The sequence below is a fragment of the Amia ocellicauda genome, chromosome 6 (assembly GCF_036373705.1).
Source record: "Amia ocellicauda isolate fAmiCal2 chromosome 6, fAmiCal2.hap1, whole genome shotgun sequence".
Classification (NCBI taxonomy): Eukaryota; Metazoa; Chordata; class Actinopteri; order Amiiformes; family Amiidae; genus Amia; species Amia ocellicauda.
In genome coordinates this window covers 16,648,736-16,671,137 of record NC_089855.1, presented here as the reverse complement: position 1 = coordinate 16,671,137, position 22,402 = coordinate 16,648,736, and the positions used below count along the sequence as shown (strand labels likewise).

At 37.0% G+C, this 22,402-nt stretch overlaps 1 protein-coding gene across 11 annotated transcripts in view; it reads right to left on the bottom strand.

Annotated features, from left to right (window-relative positions):
• Positions 1-22,402, bottom strand: part of dmd (dystrophin) — a 631,463-nt gene that overhangs the window by 402,977 nt on the left and 206,084 nt on the right. For 10 of the 11 annotated variants that reach the window (XM_066706366.1, XM_066706368.1, XM_066706373.1 and 7 more), the window contains exons 8-13: positions 17,691-17,872; positions 15,189-15,323; positions 11,324-11,512; positions 5,293-5,474; positions 568-718; positions 28-147 (exon numbers count right to left, since the gene is read on the bottom strand). In XM_066706366.1, coding sequence (XP_066562463.1) covers positions 28-147; positions 568-718; positions 5,293-5,474; positions 11,324-11,512; positions 15,189-15,323; positions 17,691-17,872 — 959 coding nt within the window. The remainder of the gene's footprint in view (positions 1-27; positions 148-567; positions 719-5,292; positions 5,475-11,323; positions 11,513-15,188; positions 15,324-17,690; positions 17,873-22,402) is intronic. The other variant, XM_066706372.1, reaches the window with a different exon arrangement.

Below are 22,402 nucleotides of genomic sequence, written 5' to 3'. Positions count from 1 at the left end.
TTTTTGTATGGCTGAAGTCTGAGTTACCTGCAGTTTTTCTTCCAGGGCTACAGTGGGGCCGTCTCCACTGCTTTCATCCACTACCACAACCATGTGGGTCAGGGAGTTCACTCTGACCTGCTCCGTTTCCAGATCTTCTTGCAGCAACTATACAAAATAAAAGGCAATGGCAGATAAGATGCTGAAAAATCTGTGGTTATGAAGATTAAGGCAATACTGCACAATGAGAAGATTCAAGTTTAAACCAGTCAATCACTTACTTAGACTTTTGCATGACAGTCTCAAAATTAAGTCAACAGCCAAGACACAGAGATTAAGAGTAAAGCCAAAAGAAGAATATGGTTATTGATTAAATTGGACTACGCAGTTATAGGAATATTTGGGCCTCTACTAATCTTTTTAAATCAAGCCAAGATTCAGAATGTCCCTTCAAAGAGTGAGAACATGCCTTTTGTTATTCCCAGGTGCACACATATTAAACAACTTCCACCTGGTAACCGACATTGACTAGAGAGGAAATAATTCCTTGTGAAGAAATAACTGAAGCAGACGATGGGAAATACATACTTTGTGTTCTTCTACTTGGTGTTTGACATCTTCCAGATCTGGCCCAAGGGCCTGAGTCTCCATCCTATTGATTCTGGCCTCTGTCTGTGCCAGCCAATCGCTGAGCTGCTTCAACTGCTGATGCTGCAGATCCATTAAAACTTCGTGTAGCCTGGGAAAAGAAGGTGACAAGCACTTATGTTATGAATTAACTCATGTCACTCAAATGCACACATACTTGGGGGATTTTGGAAAGGAAAAAGGTGGAAATCACATCCCTGTATATGAAAAGCAAAGGAATAAACATCATTGAAGAAAATGATTTCAGGCTGCATTGAAACCAGGGGTACTGTTTGAACACTGGAACTGACAGCAAGCGGAAGGCCCTTTGTTGAAAGTGTGTTTTTTTTTTTCAGTTTGGTAAATTTTGTTGAGCACATATTTTTTAAAATGTTTCTGTATCCCTGGAAGAATAAATAAAGAAGTAATAATAACAATGTGATGATCCTTTACTGTTTGCAGTAAAGCTACAGAGTAAATACAGAATGAAAAGCAGAGAAATGTTTTCATTTTATTTACTTACGGGTGATGTGGGAACAATATTACCCAGTATTCACAGTTTAAATCTGTAAAACTAGGGTCTTTCCCAGGGCATTATATACAGACTCCAGGACAGCAGTTTTACCACTTCCATTTAATAAATGTATACTTAAATACATAACTAACACTACATGTTAAAATTTCTTAACATTACATTTGAGAGTTTAATGTACTCCACAGAGATAAACAAATCCTTTTGTTATTACATCTGGATAGCAATATATTGTAAGGAGATTAAAACAGATTAAAACAGAAGCCTCTCATCTGACATGTGACAAGGGAGGGGAATTCTGAAATACGTTTTAATACATAACTTGTAATTAACTTCATCCTGTTGATTCCTACTAAAAGCATTTGAATGGGAAACCCTTTCTGTGTGGAACATTTAGAACTTTAGTAAATAAAGTTAGGTTCATAAATATGTGGACAGTGAAACGCCCCAAGAACATTCAGGAACTAAAGACAGCTGCAGTGCAGGCCTGGCAGAGCATCACCATGGAAGAAACCCAGCATCTGGTGATGTCTATGGGTTCAGACTTCAGGCAGTCATTGACTGCAAAGGATTTGCAACCAAGTATTGAAACTCACAATTTACTTTTGAGCCCCTAAAATTTGGGGGACCACATATAAAAATGTGTGTAATTCCTACACCGTTCACCCAATTTGGATGTAACTACCCTCAAATTAAAGATGAAAGTCTACACTTGAAGAACATCTTGATTGTTTCCTTTCAAATCCATTGAGTGGTAGTGTAAAGAGCCAAAATGTTGACAATTGTGTCACTGTTCAAATATTTATGGACCTAACTGTATAACTGACACAGCTGGTTTGAAAAGACACAGGCCTGTTTTCAATTGTTTAAACTCCTTTTTTTACTTTTCTTCTGTGCACGACTTCAGACTTCATGCATTGAAAGAACATGTGTAGACTCTCCATCAGCAAATAGTAATAATGTATGTATTGCTTAAAGACAAGACATGCAAATGAACTCTTCTATATAGCCACATCCTTCACAAAATGCAGACTCACTTTTGACCAAATTTACTCTCTAACTCTAACCTGACACCTGATATGATGATGCATGTTATACACAACATAAAAAGTTTCAAACTGCATGTAGGGAAATACAGCCCTCGAAGAAACTACACTGAACTCAGATATCACAACTTGAAATCTGTCACCTTCATGTCTGACATGACCTGGAAAACAGCAGGTAGCTCAAACCCTCTGCTCACATTGGCTGACCCTCACACCCCTGTGTTACATTAGCACAACAGAGGGTAGGTCTGTATTTCTGAAAGCCCCATTTGGAAGCTGGCAGCGCTCACAATGTCAGCGCATATGATGAGTGGTCCGATTCCAAGGGCTGAAAAGGCAGCAACAGGCAGATGAACCACACATCAAATTGTAGGACTATATTACACAGCAAGGAAAGAGGATGATTGAGCTTTCTGGCAGCAAGACAAGAGGGGTGTTCATTTACAGACAAGTCAGCTTGAAGGCAAGGGCTTTTTTCACTCTGGACAGCCAATTAATCTCTGCCACTCCGGCATCGAAGACACCAAGACAGCAGTGCGTGGAGATCCAAATATAAGTAGATGCTGGGTACGGCACGGTAACACAATTCAGTGGGACTGAGTTCCGGACAGCACGGCCGCAAGTGAGGCATTTTAAATGGTGATCAACTTGAAATAAGATTAATGTTTTCAATAAGGAAAAGTTATTTGAATTCAATACATACTCAGTAGGAATCAAAGTGCTAGTGTGAAATTTAATTAATGCAGCTTTTCTTTTGGCTTCAGTTTGCCCCTTTAACTTTCCCACATATTTCAAGTAAAAGAGAGGCTCTAAAGTTTTACAGAATCAAACTTAATTCACCACAATTTTTCATTAGACTACTGAGCCCTTAGAAGTAAGAAGACTGCCTTGATAGCTTGATTAAATGGGCACCTCAGGCCAAATATGAAAATTTGTTCTCATCTCTGCTTCATAAACACAAAAAACAATAATAATAACAATAATCATTACTGTGAGGAAGCCTTCAGTATATTCTTATATTCATCACAGGCCTCCTTCAGCTTGTTGTTGCTAAAATATTCGATTTAAGAGAACGCCAATGTCATGGAGATTTTATTACTTCTTTTTGTCAGAAAAGTGATTTATTAAAATATACTCCTCAGTGTCCTGCAGGAGTCCATATTATAAATATTACATTCCACCCCATGCTGCATTATTAATCTTGCATTTGGACAACATGCTTCTTCCTGAAGTAAGCTGTCAAGAAATCCACGGGAGACAGAAAGTACTATGCCGAGTCTTATTTTTAGCCAGTTTCCACTGAGGGTACAGATATTTTCCTGATAATTAACAGTGCAAAGATGAGAAGGCAAAAATCAACAATTAAAAATAATGAAGGGTACATTAGCCACTGTAATTAATGCCTTTCTGCCTTCAAGACAATAGAACATTTTTTTTCTTATTTTTAATGGAGAGGATGGATCTTTTTAACAAGTGTTAAAGTATATGATGCCAGTGGTGCTGAAGAGCCAGCAGCTCGCTCTTCTGCCTCGTTATCTTCAGATTCAGGGCTTATTTTTGAGAAGATATATCGATTTCATTCTTCCAAGTCTTGTGTGTGGAGAGGGCGTGGGAGTGGAGGGAGTTGTGTTTGTGCGTACGTGCTGAAGTTCATTTGCTAAAGAAGTGCTAAGGACATCTGCACACAGTGGACAAACAAACAGACAAACAACAACACTCACTCTCAGTTTAATGAGTCTACTTGATCCAAGCTTTAAAATTTAGATTAGAATTTAAATATTTTCAAAGTGTACACTGATTTTACCTCATGTATGTATATATATATATATATATATATATATATATATATATATATATATATATATATATATATATCTTTTTTTTTTTTAATTCCATTAATTGCAGTTAATATGGACTAATATGCCTAAATGAGGTGACCCAATACTCTCTCCTTCCATAAAATATCTTACATGTTGCTATGGTCTCTCTCAAGAGATAATAATCTCAAATACAAAACATGTCCGAAACATGACTAACACTATCTGCTTTTTAAAATAAAATGCAACACAGACAGTCACTTCTCAAGTCAAGTCGAGCAGTGAGAAACATCTAACTGGTATCAATAATGTTCTGTCCAAGAAAAGCAGCAAAACATAATTGAAAACACGGCATATTAAAAAACAATCTCTGGGCAGATGTCTGCAAAGAAAAGGAGAGGCACTAAAAGATTCCTGTGTGGAAGACACAGTGTGATTCATCTGGCTACTACCAGCAGAAGCTCATGTCTTATCTAGAAAGAGCCAGAAGGCCGGCAGTAAAAATTTGTGAAGCCTTCCTCTTTTTTATTTTGGATGGATTAGCTTTGTTTGTTTTCGCCCATGAGGAACATGTCTAAGCCCATCCAGAAGGAGCTGACATTGAGCTTGATGCATGTGTCCCACAAAAAAGCCCTCAGCAAGACGCTGCTCCACAGAGCAACGCTGAAAACAAACGATGACTGCATCTCTAATACATGTCTCTGGGCTGTGGAGCAAAGGAGAAGATGGGTGAAGACAGCAGAAGCTTTCCTATCGTTTTTGTTTCCCTCTTCTTTTTAATTAACATTTAGCTTATTGGGGAGAAAAGGAAACTTTGGCAAAGCATACCTCCAGATACATTATATGCCCTATAGCTTTTTCAAGAATCAAACAAATGCCAAATCAAATTAACAGAAAATACATGTGCCAAAAGCAGGATAGGTTCTGTAACAATCTCACTTCAGTTCCAAAGAAACACAGGGCTTGAAATGATTCTGTTTGATAATTACAAAGATTGTACTGATCAGCATTTTCTTCCTGGGTTTGTCTGCCTTAAGAGCATCTGAAAGGAGCAAAGTACAGCAGTGAAATGGGACTCAGTCACTGATGGTGAAGCAGGCTACAAGTTCAAAAATAACCAATGCAAACAAAGAGGAATCTTGAGCAGAACCTACTGTTACAATCAAGCCAAATCAACAGCAGCATTTTGGAACAGGTGTTTGCATGTATTTTGATGGAAAAAAACATTTTAAAATGATTTAACTTGAACAAAAATGTTTAATAATACATTTCATATGGCTGTGTGACGTACTTGCTCTGCCTCTCCATGCTGGCGACCCTGAGATGCTCCCATCGCGAGTTGAGGAGGTTCATCTGTTCTCGGATCTCGCTCTCCTCGTCCTCCGTCAGCTTCCCCTCGGACAGCAGCTGACTCCCGGCCTGCAGTACCTTCCCCACGCTGCCTTGGTGAGACGTTAACTCCATCATGAAGCCCTGCAACATTAGGACAGGAGCGGCCATTACAACATGCCACAAGACTGGAGAGCACAGGGGGACTGCAGTGCAGCAACAGACGTAGCAAATCATTTAATGGAAACATTTAGGTGTTCTAAAACTTTTTACTGGTAGTGTATATATATATACATTCAAACACACATATATAAACATGGAGCACACTTTGTTCTGCAAAATGTAGTATGTCCAGCCAGGACTTTATGCAAAATATTTTGTTCCAATCCAATTTTCAAGATCCATAGTTTTGAAATGTAAATATAATCATCATTACATTCATTACAGATGTCAACCACACTACTGTGTGTATGCGTGGGTGTGTGTGTTGGCAGTCTGTGCTTCTCAAGGTCCCATAGCCATAAACTCAAGAGCACGGCATATGCTGTTATTGTGTGAAATCTGGCATTCTAGTTTTTATTGTGAAGTCCACCTCCAGTTAGAATTAATTCTCAAGGTCTAACTTCTTGTACAACACGTTCCTCTTGGCCACTAGGAAAAAAACAACAACCAATATGAGTGGAATATTTTCTGTGAGAGTAAAAAGTTATTGGATTTTTTAAAAGTTATATTCAATATATGTACATATATATACAGACATGCTCAAATTTGTTGGTACACTTACAGTTCATTGAAATAATGCTTAATTCCTCCTGAAAAGTTATGCAATTAAAAGCTATTGCATCATGTATACTTTCATGCCTTTGGTATGTCATAGAATAAAGCAAAGAAGCTGTGAAAATAGATTAATTATTGCTCATTCTACAAAGGTATTCTAAAATGGCCTGGACACATTTGTTGGTACCCCTTAGAAAAGATAATAAATAATTGTATTATAGTGATATTCCAAACTAATTAGTTCTGTTAATTAGTATCGCACATGTCTCCAACCTTGCCTATTAAAATTCGGAAAGTAGTCACTGTGCCGTATCATTGTGTGCACCACATTGAACATGGACCAGAGAAAACAAAGGAGAGAGTTGTCTGAGATCAGAAAGAAAATAATAGACACACATGGTAAAGGTAAAGGCTACAAGACCATCTCCAAGCAGCTTGATGTTCCTGTGACAACAGTTGCAAATATTTTTAAGAAGTTCAAGGTCCATGGAACTGCAGCCAACCTCCCTGGGCACGGCTGCAAGCAGAAAATCGACCCCAGATTGAACAGAAGGATAGTGCGAATGGCAGAAAAAGAACCAACTGCCAAAGAGATACAAGCTGAACTCTAAGGTGATGGTACGTCAGTTTCTGGTTGCACTATCCATCGCTTTTTTAGCGAAAGTGGCCTCCATGGAAGAAGACCCAGGAGGACTCCACTTTTGAAAGAAAACATAAAAAAGCCAGACTGGAATTTGCTAAAATGGATATTGACAAGACACAGTCCTTCTGGGTGAAAGTCCTTTGGACAGATGAGTCAAAACTGGAGCTTTTTGGCAACACATCAGCTCTATGTTCACAGATAAAAAATTAAGCTTTCAAAGAAAAGAACACTACAGTGAAACATGGAGGAGGCTCGGTTATGTTTTGGGGCTGCTTTGCTGCGCTTGGCACAGGGTGCCTTGAATCTGTGCAGGGCACAATGAAATCTCAAGACTATCAAGGCATTCTGGAGCAAAACGTACTGCCCAGTGTCAGAAAGCTCTGTCTCAGTCGCAGGTCATGGGTCCTCCAACAGGATAATGACCCAAAACACACAGCTAACAGCACCCAAGAATGGATAAGAACAAAATATTGGACTGTTCTGAAGTGCCTTCTATGAGTCCAGATCTGAATCCTATCGAACATCTATGAAATGAGCTGAAACTTGCAGTCTGGAGAAGGCACCCATCAAACCTGAGACAGCTGGAGCAGTCTGCTCAGGAAGAGGGGGCCAAACTACCTGTTAACAGGTACAGAAGTCTCATTGAGAGCTACAGAAAATGTTTGATTGCAGTGATTGCCTCTAAAGGTTTTGCAACAAAATATTAGGTTACGGGTTCCATCATTTTTGTCTATGCCATTTTAATTTGTTTTATTATTTACAATATTATGTTAAAAAACAAAATTAAAAGCAAAGTCTGATTTCTATTAAATATGGAATAAACAATGGTGGATGCCAATTACTTTTGTCAATTTCAAGTTATTTCAGAGGAAATTGTGCATTCTTCATTTTTGTGGAGGGGTACCAACAAATATGAGCACGTCTGTGTATATATATATATATATATATACACTCACCTAAAGGATTATTAGGAACACCATACTAATACTGTGTTTGACCCCCTTTCGCCTTCAGAACTGCCTTAATTCTACGTGGCATTGATTCAACAAGGTGCTGAAAGCATTCTTTAGAAATGTTGGCCCATATTGATAGGATAGCATCTTGCAGTTGATGGAGATTTGTGGGACGCACATCCAGGGCACGAAGCTCCCGTTCCACCACATCCCAAAGATGCTCTATTGGGTTGAAATCTGGTGACTGTGGGGGCCAGTTTAGTACAGTGAACTCATTGTCATGTTCAAGAAACCAATTTGAAATGATTCGACCTTTGTGACATGGTGCATTATCCTGCTGGAAGTAGCCATCAGAGGATGGGTACATGGTGGTCATAAAGGGATGGACATGGTCAGAAACAATGCTCAGGTAGGCCGTGGCATTTAAACGATGCCCAATTGGCACTAAGGGGCCTAAAGTGTGCCAAGAAAACATCCCCCACATCATTACACCACCACCACCAGCCTGCACAGTGGTAACAAGGCATGATGGATCCATGTTCTCATTCTGTTTACGCCAAATTCTGACTCTACCATCTGAATGTCTCAACAGAAATCGAGACTCATCAGACCAGGCAACATTTTTCCAGTCTTCAACTGTCCAATTTTGGTGAGCTTGCGCAAATTGTAGCCTCTTTTTCCTATTTGTAGTGGAGATGAGTGGTACCCGGTGGGGTCTTCTGCTGTTGTAGCCCATCCGCCTCAAGGTTGTACGTGTTGTGGCTTCACAAATGCTTTGCTGCATACCTCGGTTGTAACGAGTGGTTATTTCAGTCAAAGTTGCTCTTCTATCAGCTTGAATCAGTCGGCCCATTCTCCTCTGACCTCTAGCATCAACAAGGCATTTTCGCCCACAGGACTGCCGCATACTGGATGTTTTTCCCTTTTCACACCATTCTTTGTAAACCCTAGAACTGGTTGTGCGTGAAAATCCCAGTAACTGAGCAGATTGTGAAATACTCAGACCGGCCCGTCTGGCACCAACAACCATGCCACGCTCAAAATTGCTTAAATCACCTTTCTTTCCCATTCAGACATTCAGTTTGGAGTTCAGGAGATTGTCTTGACCAGGACCACAGCCCTAAATGCATTGAAGCAACTGCCATGTGATTGGTTGGTTAGATAATTGCATTAATGAGAAATTGAACAGGTGTTCCTAATAATCCTTTAGGTGAGTGTATATACACACATAATATCGTATTTCACTTCATAATACTGCATAGTAAATATTTTAGTGGTCTGAAACCATCGATCTTCTTTCTGCACACTTCATCAAACAGGTCAGCTGTGAAAATTATGTATCCCAATTTTAATTTCTCACCCATTCCATGCCATATGAAATGACAGTTCTAAATGGTTCTTCATTGGAGCCCTCAGACACTGAGAAAGGATCAGCCATAAACAGGGATGGCAGTGAATGTTTGACTATAAATTATCAATGACAGAATTTGGTAATGATGAAGCAGTTGGTCACACTCTTTCTTGCAGTAATGATCATCTATACCATGGTGACAGGACAGTTACAACAGCACCCTGATGTGTTTTTTTGGATTTGTCGCTAATACAGATGGAGATTAGGGTAATGCAGCAGTCTCCATTGGCATGATGAAGTTTAGATAAAGTAGGTAAATAAGCGTACAGTCAGCCTACACGTTCACAAAATAGCAACCATCATACCTTTTCACCTCCAGAGGTAACTACAACACTGCTTGAACGTTATTAGGAACCTCTTAAAGAACCCCAGTGTGCTGAGAGGCACTATTTGAATGAAATGTCATATCGTGACTGAAAATGTCACATCACATTTTACTTTCATAAAATTCAGCACAAATTGTGTTTGGCTCCTAGACTTCAGTTAATCAGAATCAAAGTCTTTGGGAGCAGCTGAAGCCCAGTTTTGAAAGTTATTGTCTGTAGATGGTGGATGAGGAAAGTGATTCAATATCTTTAATACAGTTACTGGCTGAATATGTGAATGCTAGAAGTTGACAATAAGTTATTAGCATGTTTGCAGAGAGTGGCCCAAGTTATCTTATATTCTTGGATGCAGATTTAAAGAAAAAAAACTGAAAAGAAAAAAAAAACAATAAAACACGAAACTGGCTTTAGGCAAGAAAAGCCTGAGAGACTGGAAGATTGCAAAAGCTGCCCGAGAAGTCAAAGTAATCTTATATCTACTGTTCAAACTGACATGTTTGTAGTTACAACTAAGCAGGTTAGCATAATACTCATTTGTTACTAACTATTCATCGATTGGCAGTCATTTAAAGAAAACAAGAACATTAAGTCAGAACTGCGATATTGATCCCCCATGGCATGTCACATTCTCACTTTCTAAATCAATCCCAAATGTTTATGAAAACGATACCCTTAAATAATTACTAAAGTTACACAAAGAAATGTAAATAAAATGCATGTCCATCTGAATTAATAATAGCTTTACAATGTAGAGAAATAGCTGATATTTTCCAGGCAATTGGTTACCAACAAAACAATATGCTTTGTATTCAATATAGGTAGTTGGTCTTAAACATATAATAGAATAACACTTTTAAATACCATTTAACCCCATAAGTGTGTGATTAACTAAATCTGCATTGATTTCTACAGTACATGCATAATTTAATCCACATATCCTTGGTAATTACTTGTTTGCCAAATTGATTTTTTAAATTCCTTTTACATGTTTCAGAATGTGGATGTGGTTACATAATTTAACCCCTGAACTGTCAACAGTTTATCTTTTAAAACCTGCCAGGGTATCCACAGTTACAGTCATAAGCCTAATTCAATAAGACCTATAACATTGCCCCTGTGGGATGAGAGTTTCTAATCGACAACAGTGGAACATGGCCTTCACACCTATACAGTTGTACTCCATTTGCATCCAACAATTAAAGCAGTGGTCTTCAACCTCCATGTACCCAAGGGGGAAATTACCCATAATGAGGTTCCCATTACATCAGAGACGGGCCAGTGAACAACAGATGTTGGTAATTTAGAAATACAAGTCTGAAACGACCTGTGTAAAACATCAAAAATGAACCATGAACAAAGTTCATATTTAAGTAAGGATATGAAATAATTAAAAATAATTAAAATTCTAAAGTCTATTCTTAGTGAAATCGATATTGAAATTGTCAGACGGGTCTGTATTCAAAAATTGCAATTCAGGAGATCAGAATATATTGTGTGTGACCCTTGCAAATATTGTAAACAGCTGCACATTTTCTGTTCATTTAACTGGTCCTTCTCTAGCGATCCAAGGAAGAAGATGCATAGCTAAGGTATGAACAAAAATGTGTGAAACCCTTAATCCTTTTCACCAAGTATTTATGTAGATGTACTGAATTCTGACTTTTCCCCACATATCTACTATATTTAAAGGTAGTCCTTCCAATTAGATTTTTACTAAAAAGTAGTCTCATCCCTGAAAGATTTTAAAATAAAATTTAAAGGAAACCACTTTTGTGTTACTCATGGTCCCCCATTCTAATACATAAACCTGACTCTATCACATTCTTATAAGATGCACATTCGTACAACTGCCTACTGTTTATTTGGGAAAACCCCTTCCCTACCTCATGGGTGTGAAACTGCTCCTTGACCTCCTCCACGTCGCTGGAGATATCAGCCTGGGACTGCAGCCCATCCTCAGCAGACAGCAGCCAAGTCAGGACCTCCTCCAGCGAGCTCTGGTAGCTGTCCAGGTGAGGTTCAGTGTCCATGAGTGGGCTGCCAGCGGGCTTGTCTTCCTGGGCTTCTGGCGTCTGCCGAGCAGGAAATTGAGTGGGTGTTCGACAATTAAGAGAATGCTCAGACTGTCTCACTACATTAACTAATCAATAGTACAGAATACCTCCAACACTACGGGGTAAGTCATTTAAAGAGAGCAGGCAGCCGGGCTGAGGAGAGACTGCAATCTCCCCACAGCTGCAGGAACATCCTTGAGTTGGAACATTTAAAAATGCACTAAATAATAAGAAATCAAATCCAATAATACCTAGGTACATGTATACATAAACAAATCAGAGGTTTGTCCCCCCATTTTATTTTCTACTTCTTCAGTGTGTAATCTATGGAAAGTTATCATACTTGGCATGATTAAAATGAGTATAATTTGCTACAAACGCTATTAGGTTTGTATTATATCCTCATCTGTTCTCCATAAGCTTTCATTTGTCTCACTTGCATTTAAAACAACAGACGAATTAGAAGGGAGGCTTTATTGACCAACTACAGCATCTTAATTAAGCTACAGTTTATCTTTCACTCCAGGTTGTGTGATCAGATTCATCAGGTTTTCTCCCATTTGATTTTCAAGACAAATCAGATCTGATCAGTCACACCTGTCTCTTGTAAAAATGTATATTGTTGTGTTTCATCAAGGAGCCTTTTTTGCATTTAATTGCATGTACTGTTTTGCATTGTGATGTATTTCTTGGCAATTTTATTTTAGTTTCATTGTGAGCAAGCATAGGTCAAAAAAACAGAGTGTTGCTGGGTTGCAAGACTAATATATCCCTTCACATTACAACTATTTTGCAAAACTCTGTATCAAACGGGGTTAAAGCTTGCTGTGCAACACTTCAGATGTTTTCAGATTTTAAGTAGGCCATAACACGGTTGAACATCAGTCAGAGCAAACACACATTGAGAGGAGTAAAGCCCCATCATACATGTTTATAGTCAAGCAGTGATATTTCATTGTGTATATGAATATGAAGTATACAGTACCTATAGAATATCTACGCCACTTTGAATGTATGTATTTTTCTCTCTTGGAGTGTTGTTTCTTTACTGCATTTTAATTGCAGTCTATAAGGCAACAACATAGTTAAATAATACACAGTGTACATTTACAGACTAGATAGAAACTTAAAAAAAAAACATAACATGGATACTGTAATAAGAAATTTTTAAACAGTTTTCTTATTGGGAAAATACTGCGTCAAGAAACAAATATCAATACAGCAATATATACATACAAATGTTAACAGAAGGATAATGTTAAATATAATTGTGAAAGTATTTTTATTTTTTTGTTCATGTAATGAAGTAGCTTTAAATAAAATAAAAAAAAACTAAGTAGCCTTAAATGTGTTCCAGGTCACACTCCACATTTTAAGCTATAATGTCAATGAAATGTAACTGGAACCTAACCTTTTACATTTAGCAGAATCTATCTTTATAGTTTTGAGAAAAGTCTATGCACCGGAGCATCTGTTAACAAAACACTGAACTACTATTAACAATAACTGTTTATGAATATTAAATTATGTATCTTAAGAAAATGGAAATAAAGAATAAGTGTCAATCTTGAGCTGCCACTTTCAATCATCTGTTGGAATGACCTTTTAAGTTGTCTCTTAGCGAATTGCCTCTGTGCAAAGATGTGTGGTTGTTCCTAAATCACAGAATGAATATATATATATATATATATATATATATATATATATATATATATATACATATATAGTATATTATAACATCTCAGTCTTGTGAGAGCCATGAATATTTACAGTACACTCAGTTAACTATTTACAGCTGAACAATTTACTCAGATACAAAATCTCATTTCCATGAATGTCAAGATGTTGATTCCCCTACGGCTGCACTAGGGAAAGGTTTTTTCAAATGATTAGCCGAGTCAAAACAGAATACAGCTTTAGCAGGCTTGTCCGACTGCAGCCACTGGACTCATGCAATATGTACTTTAGCCATTTCAGCTGCAAAGCTGGGATATTTGTCCTGTGATTTAGAGGATGTCATTTATTTTGTACATTTTGCCATAAAATTATGAAGAGCATAATAGTTTATTTTCAACAATGTTCAATGGCTAGCTAGTACAATTTCCTTTCAAAAACATAATGCAGAGTCATTTTTTTCTCAAACTACCAGAACTGGTGCCGGAAGTATAATAGAAAAACAGTTAATCAGCCTTAAAGCGTAACACGCACGGTTCCTACTATTAAGGTGTTTACGGGTTGCTGTAGTGGTAAAATGCACAACCCTATTCCAGATTGAATCAATCACACAAGCAACGTTAACATTTTTATAATGTAAAACTTACAAAATAATGGCGCATGTCAAAAACCAGCATGGCTTTTCAGGATTTCTGGGTTTCAGGATGAGTCATAAATTATTTTCTCCTTTACAACAACAGAGAAGATTGATATGCAGTGGAGATTGTTTGTGCAAGTAAAGACTAAAGACTATGAAATGCTATCACTTGGGTTGACTTGGCTGGAGTTGCCACAGGGAAGAAAAATCTTTTTTTTTGTAGTTTTTCCACTATCCAGGAATTTAAGACATAACACATCCTGAAACCCTGAACTAACATGCTGGCTATTGACATCCACCAAAGTTTTAATTATTATTTTATTATTTTAAAGATGTTTATGTGTATATCTTATACACTATAGCAAGACCATAATTTTTTAAACTAATGCTGCCATTAAACCAAATACATGTGTTTGTTTTTTTGTTCCCCTTCAACAGTGTAAGAATATGTTAGTAGGGATAATAATCTCATAGTGAGAAGGTTTTCTGATTTATTGGGTAGTGTGGGTAACTCATCACTCACAAAAAAATCTCCCCAATAGTCATGCATTTGTAAATATTTCAGAATGATATACTTTTAATTAGGCCTATACAATGTTAAATTATTCTATATGTTTCAATAGATTTTATAAAATATATTAGTATATTGTATAATATATTTAATGTATTATAATTATACCAAAATGCAAAACAATTAAAAAGTTAACTCAAAGACTCAGAGAATGCAAGTGATATTTACAGGAGGTGAAATGTGTTTTATATGCTGTGTGGAAAGATTGGAAAAACCCACTGTTACAAATTACCTTGTTGATTTCCAACATTAAGAAAAGGTCAGGATTTTTTTTTTTTTTTTGCAATCACAGTATTAGTATGCAAAGCGCATGGCAAATCAAGCTGTCATATGTTTAAATATATTCCATAAAGAAAGTAAATGTTGCACTTTTTATGTAATAATGAAATAGTAAAAACTATATATATTTAATCTAGTGGGAGTACATTCAGTTTTAATTTCAATTGTTATAAGTCAAATGTAAATGGCAATAATATGGAAATAAAATCCACCACGCAAAGGAATCTGAAATCTCTAAGAAATTCTAGGAATTCTGAAGAGAAAATTTTTAAATATAAAAATATATATAATCATTAGATAATAATAATAATAATAATAATAATAATAATAATAATAATAATAATAATAATGCAATTGATTAGCAGAAAAACTTTACATATTATTAATATTACTTTAAATAGATTACAAGACCAAGTACAAATTTAAGAAAATCAAATAGTTGGAGAGTCAAAAATTACAACTCAACTTGTCATGGGTATTTCTTTTTAGTTCAGCCACACTAAGTAGAGGAAGGAACAGTTGTAGAGACAGACCTGGGCAGTATACCGCTTCCTCTTTTGGTCAGGTGACATGACATAAGCAGCTTGTGTGTAGGCATAGCTTTTGTAGCGAGGTTTAGGAGAGGGAGAGGGGCTGCGCACGCGGCCCTGTGCAACACTGACTGTGATCTACGAAGGAAAGATTTAAGGAAGGAGAAGAAGAAGAAAAGAGCAGACAAGATAAGAATAGTGTCAAGAGAGGGAAAATGTACCCAGACATCAGAGAAAGAAGGGTAAGTGTCACACACACGAAGCTCTGCAGAAATCAAATAGCCAGTTAAAATTATCTATCTGTGGTTGTCCTGCTAACAGTTTTTCAATAGGGATGGGTTACCTAGAGTTAAACAAAGGCAGTTTAGAGTCATTACAGTTAATTACAATCTGAACCAAGATTGTACCGAGATATTGCTTTGAATGTAAAGTGGATCATATTTGCGCTGCACTCATATTATTTTATTATATAATAACAAAAGCCCCGGTTGGATTTTTTTTTTTTTTATCAGCAATTCAATTTTAGCAGTAATGGGTTAATGGAATATAGCTGCCAAACTTATTTTAAGAAGTACATTACAACATATCAGACTGGCACTTAACAACATAGACTGGTTATCAATACACTGTATCGAAATACCAAAAATAGTGCTCCATATAATAGCTGGCTTTGCTGTATAGCATATGACAGGGAACAACATGTATTTGGACACCAGGGAAAGCCTGTATAGACAGATACTGACAGTGAGAAAAGGAGAAAAACAACTTCCTGGAATACCAAGCTGCTGAAGACAGAAACTGTTCCTGCATGCAAACAAATAGTCGTTGGTCACTGTAAAGATCAGTGAAGGAATGCTGTTTTAAAAATCTAAAAAGATCAGCAAATTCTACAACCCACAATTTTTAAAAATGTATTTACTGTTTTTACAATCTCTGATAACCTAAGACCTTTCGATAAAAGCACCCACGACTTTCATGAAATAAGCTCATTTTGCTCTACTGCACCAGACCCAGAATAGCTTTACTCTGCTCAGCGTAGGGAAGATGACACTGCCACCTGTTCGGTAAAACCAACACATTCTTTAAGCAGACAGATTTGTTAAACTGGCTGCATAAAACAAAACACCGGCTAACTCATAATTGGCAGGATTAATTAAGTGTTTGTGTAAGGAGCCCCTGGGACGGTACTCAGAGTCCTTATCTTCATATTAGATGCAGCGAGTGGAATCAAAGTGAGACTGTCAGGTCCCCGGGCGGCCATGCTGTCTGCAGAGCTAAAAGAGCCAGGGCTCCTGTAGCCAGCGGACAGATGAGCGTACACATCCCTCACCTGCTGGGGAGTTCATTATATTTACATAAAGAAGCTCAGTTTAATATGTGGTTAGGATATGAAGCAATGGACCTGTTAGTGTAGCGCCCTCTTCCTGTGCCCCAGCCCTCGAGTAAACTGCAAACTCAATCACGACGGGAAGCAAGAGGACTAATGAAACAGTGTAAATGACTGGTGATACCATTTGTTTAAATAATTTTGAAAGATGATCAGATTAGATTTTATTATCACCTATAGTATTCTGAATTATGAAAACATGGCTCTGAGCTTTGTGAATAACTAATATTGCAGTACTAGAGTCTTATCTACTGCACATCAATACGTGTATTTGTGCAATGTGTTTTAAATTTCCCTTATTATTTAAAAGAAAAAAAAATAAGGTCTACATATTTTACCTGCTTATTAGCACTGACACATTAATCCTCTAATTGTACTGTCCTGAATTAATTGAAAATGCAGCAGTTCTTTCGTTTTTTTATTTTACAAAGAGTACATCATGTGTACTCACCAACAGTTTAGTAACACCATTAGCAAAGCCAGCACTGCAACTTCTAATAATAATCATGAAAATAAAATATCAAATACATATATAGTGATCCCACAAAGTACGTGAGGATTGTGTTTCCCTAGAGCCCACCTATTTCAAGAGCCCAGCAACATGGTAATCCCCCACAGTGGAACAATACTGAATTCAGACACACATCTGTCTCTGTGCCCTTTTCCATCTGCATAGCATATCATTAGGCAGAGCATTCAACAGCATGTCACACTGTTAGAGGGAGGAGGAAAAAAAAAGGCGAGCAACATTTGTAATGATACATCTGCCTTGCCAGGCAAAACCACAGCATTTAATTAAAAAAAAAAATGTATTTTGATTTTCGTCTCATGCCAAAGTAGACTATAATGCAGTAACAACAATGTAATTACATGGTAATAGATGGATAATGGTATCCTCATGTGTTGCAAAAGGGCACACTCTCAGGGTCATTTCCATGGAACAGCACAGATGTAATGTTGATAAAATATTATAAAGTTTTTACAGTTGGAGGTACATGGCTGTTCATGCCTAGTGGCACTTATTTTTCATGAGTATTGTGGCCACAGCTAGTGGTGGCAATAGGAAACAGTAGATTTGTCTGGTTTTGTAAGTGTAAGCTGGACTCATGAGGCCTCACCTGTTGGGAATAACGTTGCTGATGCTGGATTTGAACATGTTCCTCCTGAGTGACCTTTGCATTCCGGGGCAGTGTCTCAACTTCTTGGATGGCTTCAATGGTGACTTGCTGGGGCAGGACTTGGAAGAGCGATGTGACGTACATGATGATGGATTTCTTGTCTGGGTGTGTAGTTGCAATGTCTGTTGAAATAAAAAAGGAAACCTGCTCAGAGACACAAGCCTAGAGATGAAGGAGGACAGCATTTAACCCCCATGAGTCAATCAACATTGGAGGACAGAGGCACTCGTAATAAACAAGGGAAATTGTGGAGGTGAGCCCTCCAGAGACCCATTAGAACCGGGTGTAAGCTGCTCTAACTCATCCTTGCTGCTCTGCATGTAAATGAGATTGAGGTTATTTTTAAAAGAGCACTTATTGCCCCATTCAAGCAAATCAAGATCCATAATAATCCTTCTAGGTAGGAAGTCCTTTTATAAATCATTAGTCTTGATTAGGTAGTCTGTCATCACTGCCGGGTTTAATTTAAGGAAAGGTGATGAAGCACTTTGCCAACCGCATGCAGTGTCTGTACAATCAAGCTCTTAGAACCTTTTATCCCGAAAACAAATGCTTGCCAAATATATGAACAGATATTTACAGTCACAACCTACATATAATACAACTGAATAAAATAGTGAAATTACTTGAATGTAGCAAAATTACATTTTACCTTTTCACTGCCATGAAGAAAATGTGTGATATTGATTTATATAAAGTCTCATTCATCCTCAGCTCTATAAATTGCAAATGTTGTTAAAGTGGTTCAAGACTGCAGTATGGTGTCCATGATTTAAAACATATTATCACATAACTATTTCAAGTTATTGTCAAGAGCCTTTTAAATTAGTAAAATTATATATTTTAGTTACTGTGTTTTACAACTAACAGCCTGATTTCCTTTATTTATATATATATATAAAACAAAGTTCCAAACTGCACTTTGTTCCAAAGACATTGATAAATGGAGTCCCATATATTCAAAGAAGGAAAACCTGTGTGCACAATCTGTCTTTTCACAGAGGTGCAAGCTGCAAAACATTGTGCAATTTCAGAAAGAGGACAGCCACTCTTACATGCACATGTTTTAGTTAGGTTCTCTGTTCCTTACCAGTTTTTCTACTTTGAATGACGCATTGCTAAGCTTTTATTAAAAACAGCGCAGGGAACTTTTGTTTTTTATCAGATTGCACAAGCTATACATTTAAAGCCATTTTAAGTGACAGTGGCAGAAAAGTTAAGTCTACTGGAAATAGATGATTAGTAGGGAGATTATGTCAAAGAGTAATGATAAATGAGCAGGCACACACAAGAGTAAATGTATCACAGTGAGGCTTTTGGTAGAATAGCTACTGGTGAGCACTATAAGAAGTTTGCACTGTCAGTCCTCATTTAGCAAATGAACTACTGTTTTTCTGACTCTGCTGCTAAACCTGGAGTCTACAAAAAAAAAAAAAACCTTTTCTGTCACATTCTCACAGCTCCAAACCTATTCCCTTGACACTGTCTCTTTAGCAATTAAGAATTCAATGAACACTGCACAGGCTAAGCACTGACTCCGGTGATGAATATGAACAAGCAAGGGGATACAGGTCTATCAGTTCCTCTCATACCACGCAGTTAACAGAACCACTCTCTTAGTTCCTTCAAGAAAAGGTCATTTTCCTGCAGAAGAAAGTGTATATACTTCAGCCTATAATATAGAACTTCAAACATAATCAATGCATTAGGCATTATTTGAGAACTGTTGGAATTCAACTGTATAATTGATTATTTTTATTATTGTTATTATTATTGATAGTAGAGAGACATGCTTTGCTCAATCTCAAATTCCCAGTTGATTGAGAACAGCTGTGACAGCAGTTTATTACAGAGCAGGTCATTCAGTAACTGAAGGTAGACTCAAACCTTTCACCACCTTTTTGCAGACTGACAAATCACTTTTAATATCCTTTTATGTACCTGGTGACACCTACCGTTGGCCCCATGTCAGTAAACATGCCTAACCAAGCCTTCATGTGTGCTTACGGTCGGGTGACCCTAGGCATACAAGCACACATTTGAAGCCCTTCAAATGTGCATGCTCCAGAACACACAAGAACAAAACCACAACTTGAATGTAAAAAGCAGCCTCTCCCTCCAAAGAATACCACCATAACACATTACAACAATATATATAGTCTGTGGGTTGATTAAGCTTGAGGTTCTGAAGGGTAAAGTAATAGAAATCCTGGCTTGGAAATCACAAAATATCAGCACAATGCAGTTTTCCTTAAAAAGCAAAAAGACTGCTTCTCCGGTGGCCACAGCTGTGTATAGTCCATGAAATAGAGTACAATCACCCCTGGTGGTACTCTAGTAGTGCTTTATTCAAACAGTTATATATCTTTAGGGACACACACAATGGAAGTTATGATTCTGTATAGCTTCCCAGGATTTCTACACTGTCAGCTTACTGGAAGACAGTAAAAGACTCTATGAGGCTTAATGCTATCAGTCTCTAACTTTCTTTTTTATGAACTTTTACCTTCAGCTGAATCTATTTTATATCACAATAAAGCTGTGAGAATGTCTTTCTTACATCTCAGAAATGCACCTTATCTGTGTGTCTCCAGTCAATCTATCAAGCGATTCTTTGTACATTTACATATTTTCATGTTCAATGCAGCACATGATTATTAAGCCTTGCATTCATGTAACTGAATGCATTAAGCCATGTGGCTAAAAATAAAATTAAATAAGCTATTTTCTAAAATACTCTCAAATTTCACAGACCAATAAAACAAGCCACAAAGATATGTCATGTACTGTCTGTGAATAGCTTGTCCCTGTTCAGCTTGGCCTGATGATTCCAGTTTTCCTTATTTGCATTTGGGTTTTTAAAATTAACTGTGTGATCTCTTGTTTCATTTCTTAAAGGGAGAAGGCTGATAGTTCTGGAGGGAGGTGCAGCCCAGAAACGATTTCCTGAGGCGAGGGGTGACAGTGGCCTTGGCTTTATATCAGAAGGGTAGTATCCAGAAAGTAGAGAGGAGTTGAAGAGAGACAAAATGTTTATTTGGTTTAAATGTAACTAAACACACCTGCTAGGAAAAGAAGTTAGGTCATAAATGTAGAGGTCATGTAGGTCACGTAGTGAGCCTAAGTTAAAAATATTGAGAAAACTCCAGATTTGATGAAGGATCTGTGAGCTTGCCTAATAAATCTTTGCTTTAAGCTCACTGCACTTTCAGTTGTGAGTTTCACATCCTCTATGGAGTATAATCTTGCCTTTATTAATGAAAGTCATTTATTGAATAGCCTAGCTACATGCTAGGCAAACTGCAACAAATTAATGTGTCATTTAATTAACCCAGCTTCTGCTGTGATGTGTGTACTTGAGAATTTCACTGTCAGGTTTAAAAGCAATTAAAAACAGATGGTTTTATAATGTGTGTGCATTGTATTTTAATTTATAGTTTTTAATATATTTATCAATTTTTACACAAAATAATTTGCATTTACTTGTGTAGTGTAATAAAATATAAAATTGCTAAATTTCTATTGACTGTTGCAGGATAGAAATTACTGGTAACTGTGAATTTCATACTGCATTAATCCCTTCCGTTCCCTTTTAACTACACATCAATCACTATGGACCAGTTTTATACTAAATGGTCTAGAACATTAATTGTTCAACACAATATGAATGTGTTAATATCACACTCTTCCAGTTATTAAATTCCATATATGTGATATAACTAAAGATGATAGAACCTACTTGTAGGAAGCTTTGAGATGGTCTACTTGAATTGTATATATATATATATATATATATATATATATGCACAAACACTATGTAAATATAGTAGAAAATGTTATTACAAGTGCTTTGTTGCATTTTGCAAAGCTTGGCAATAGTAGCAGCAATACTAAATGCAGAGTCTGAGACAGCTACTATCTGTAGTTGCTACAGAAATATAAATGCACAGTTAAACCATCAGTCTTTCAAGGAAATATCCCATTCACACATTTGATTGTATGATACAGCATAAAGAAATTCATTTACTTCTCTTCACACTCAATTGATTGCAGTCAGACATCTCAGGCAAAGAGAGAGAAGGAAGGTGATTCTCAGAAAGAATTATTACACGTCATCTGTCTGTACAGTTAAGATTATTTAACACCTTTTACTTCTTTGTATATCAGCACTTTGGCAGGGATAGGTGATGCAGTTTAATTTATATTAACAGTATACTGCTAGTCTAAATCCTGTGTCTGACTATCTTGTGATGACAGCATAGTAAATATCCCATTTAATGACATCATGGAGGTCATCAAATACTAATTTTCAAGAAGTGTGTTTTTACCACTTCTCTGTATTACGGCTGTGATTTTCCTTCAATGAAGGAGAGAGTATTCTTAAAATGGGCCAAGCAAAATGATTATGATTTTGAAGTCCAATAGCAGTTCCTTGGTGATCTATTTTATGCATAACATAAAATAATTTAATATATATAATTATTGGGAAATGACAAACACATAATGGGCTGTATTCTCAAATGTTTGATTTTGCAGTGGAATTGGTTGTCCAGGGAAATATGGAATTCAAATCGAGTATGTTCCACCAATTCTCCAAACCGTATTTCCACTTATTCTATCTTTAACACAGCGGCACGAGAATCCAACTTCAC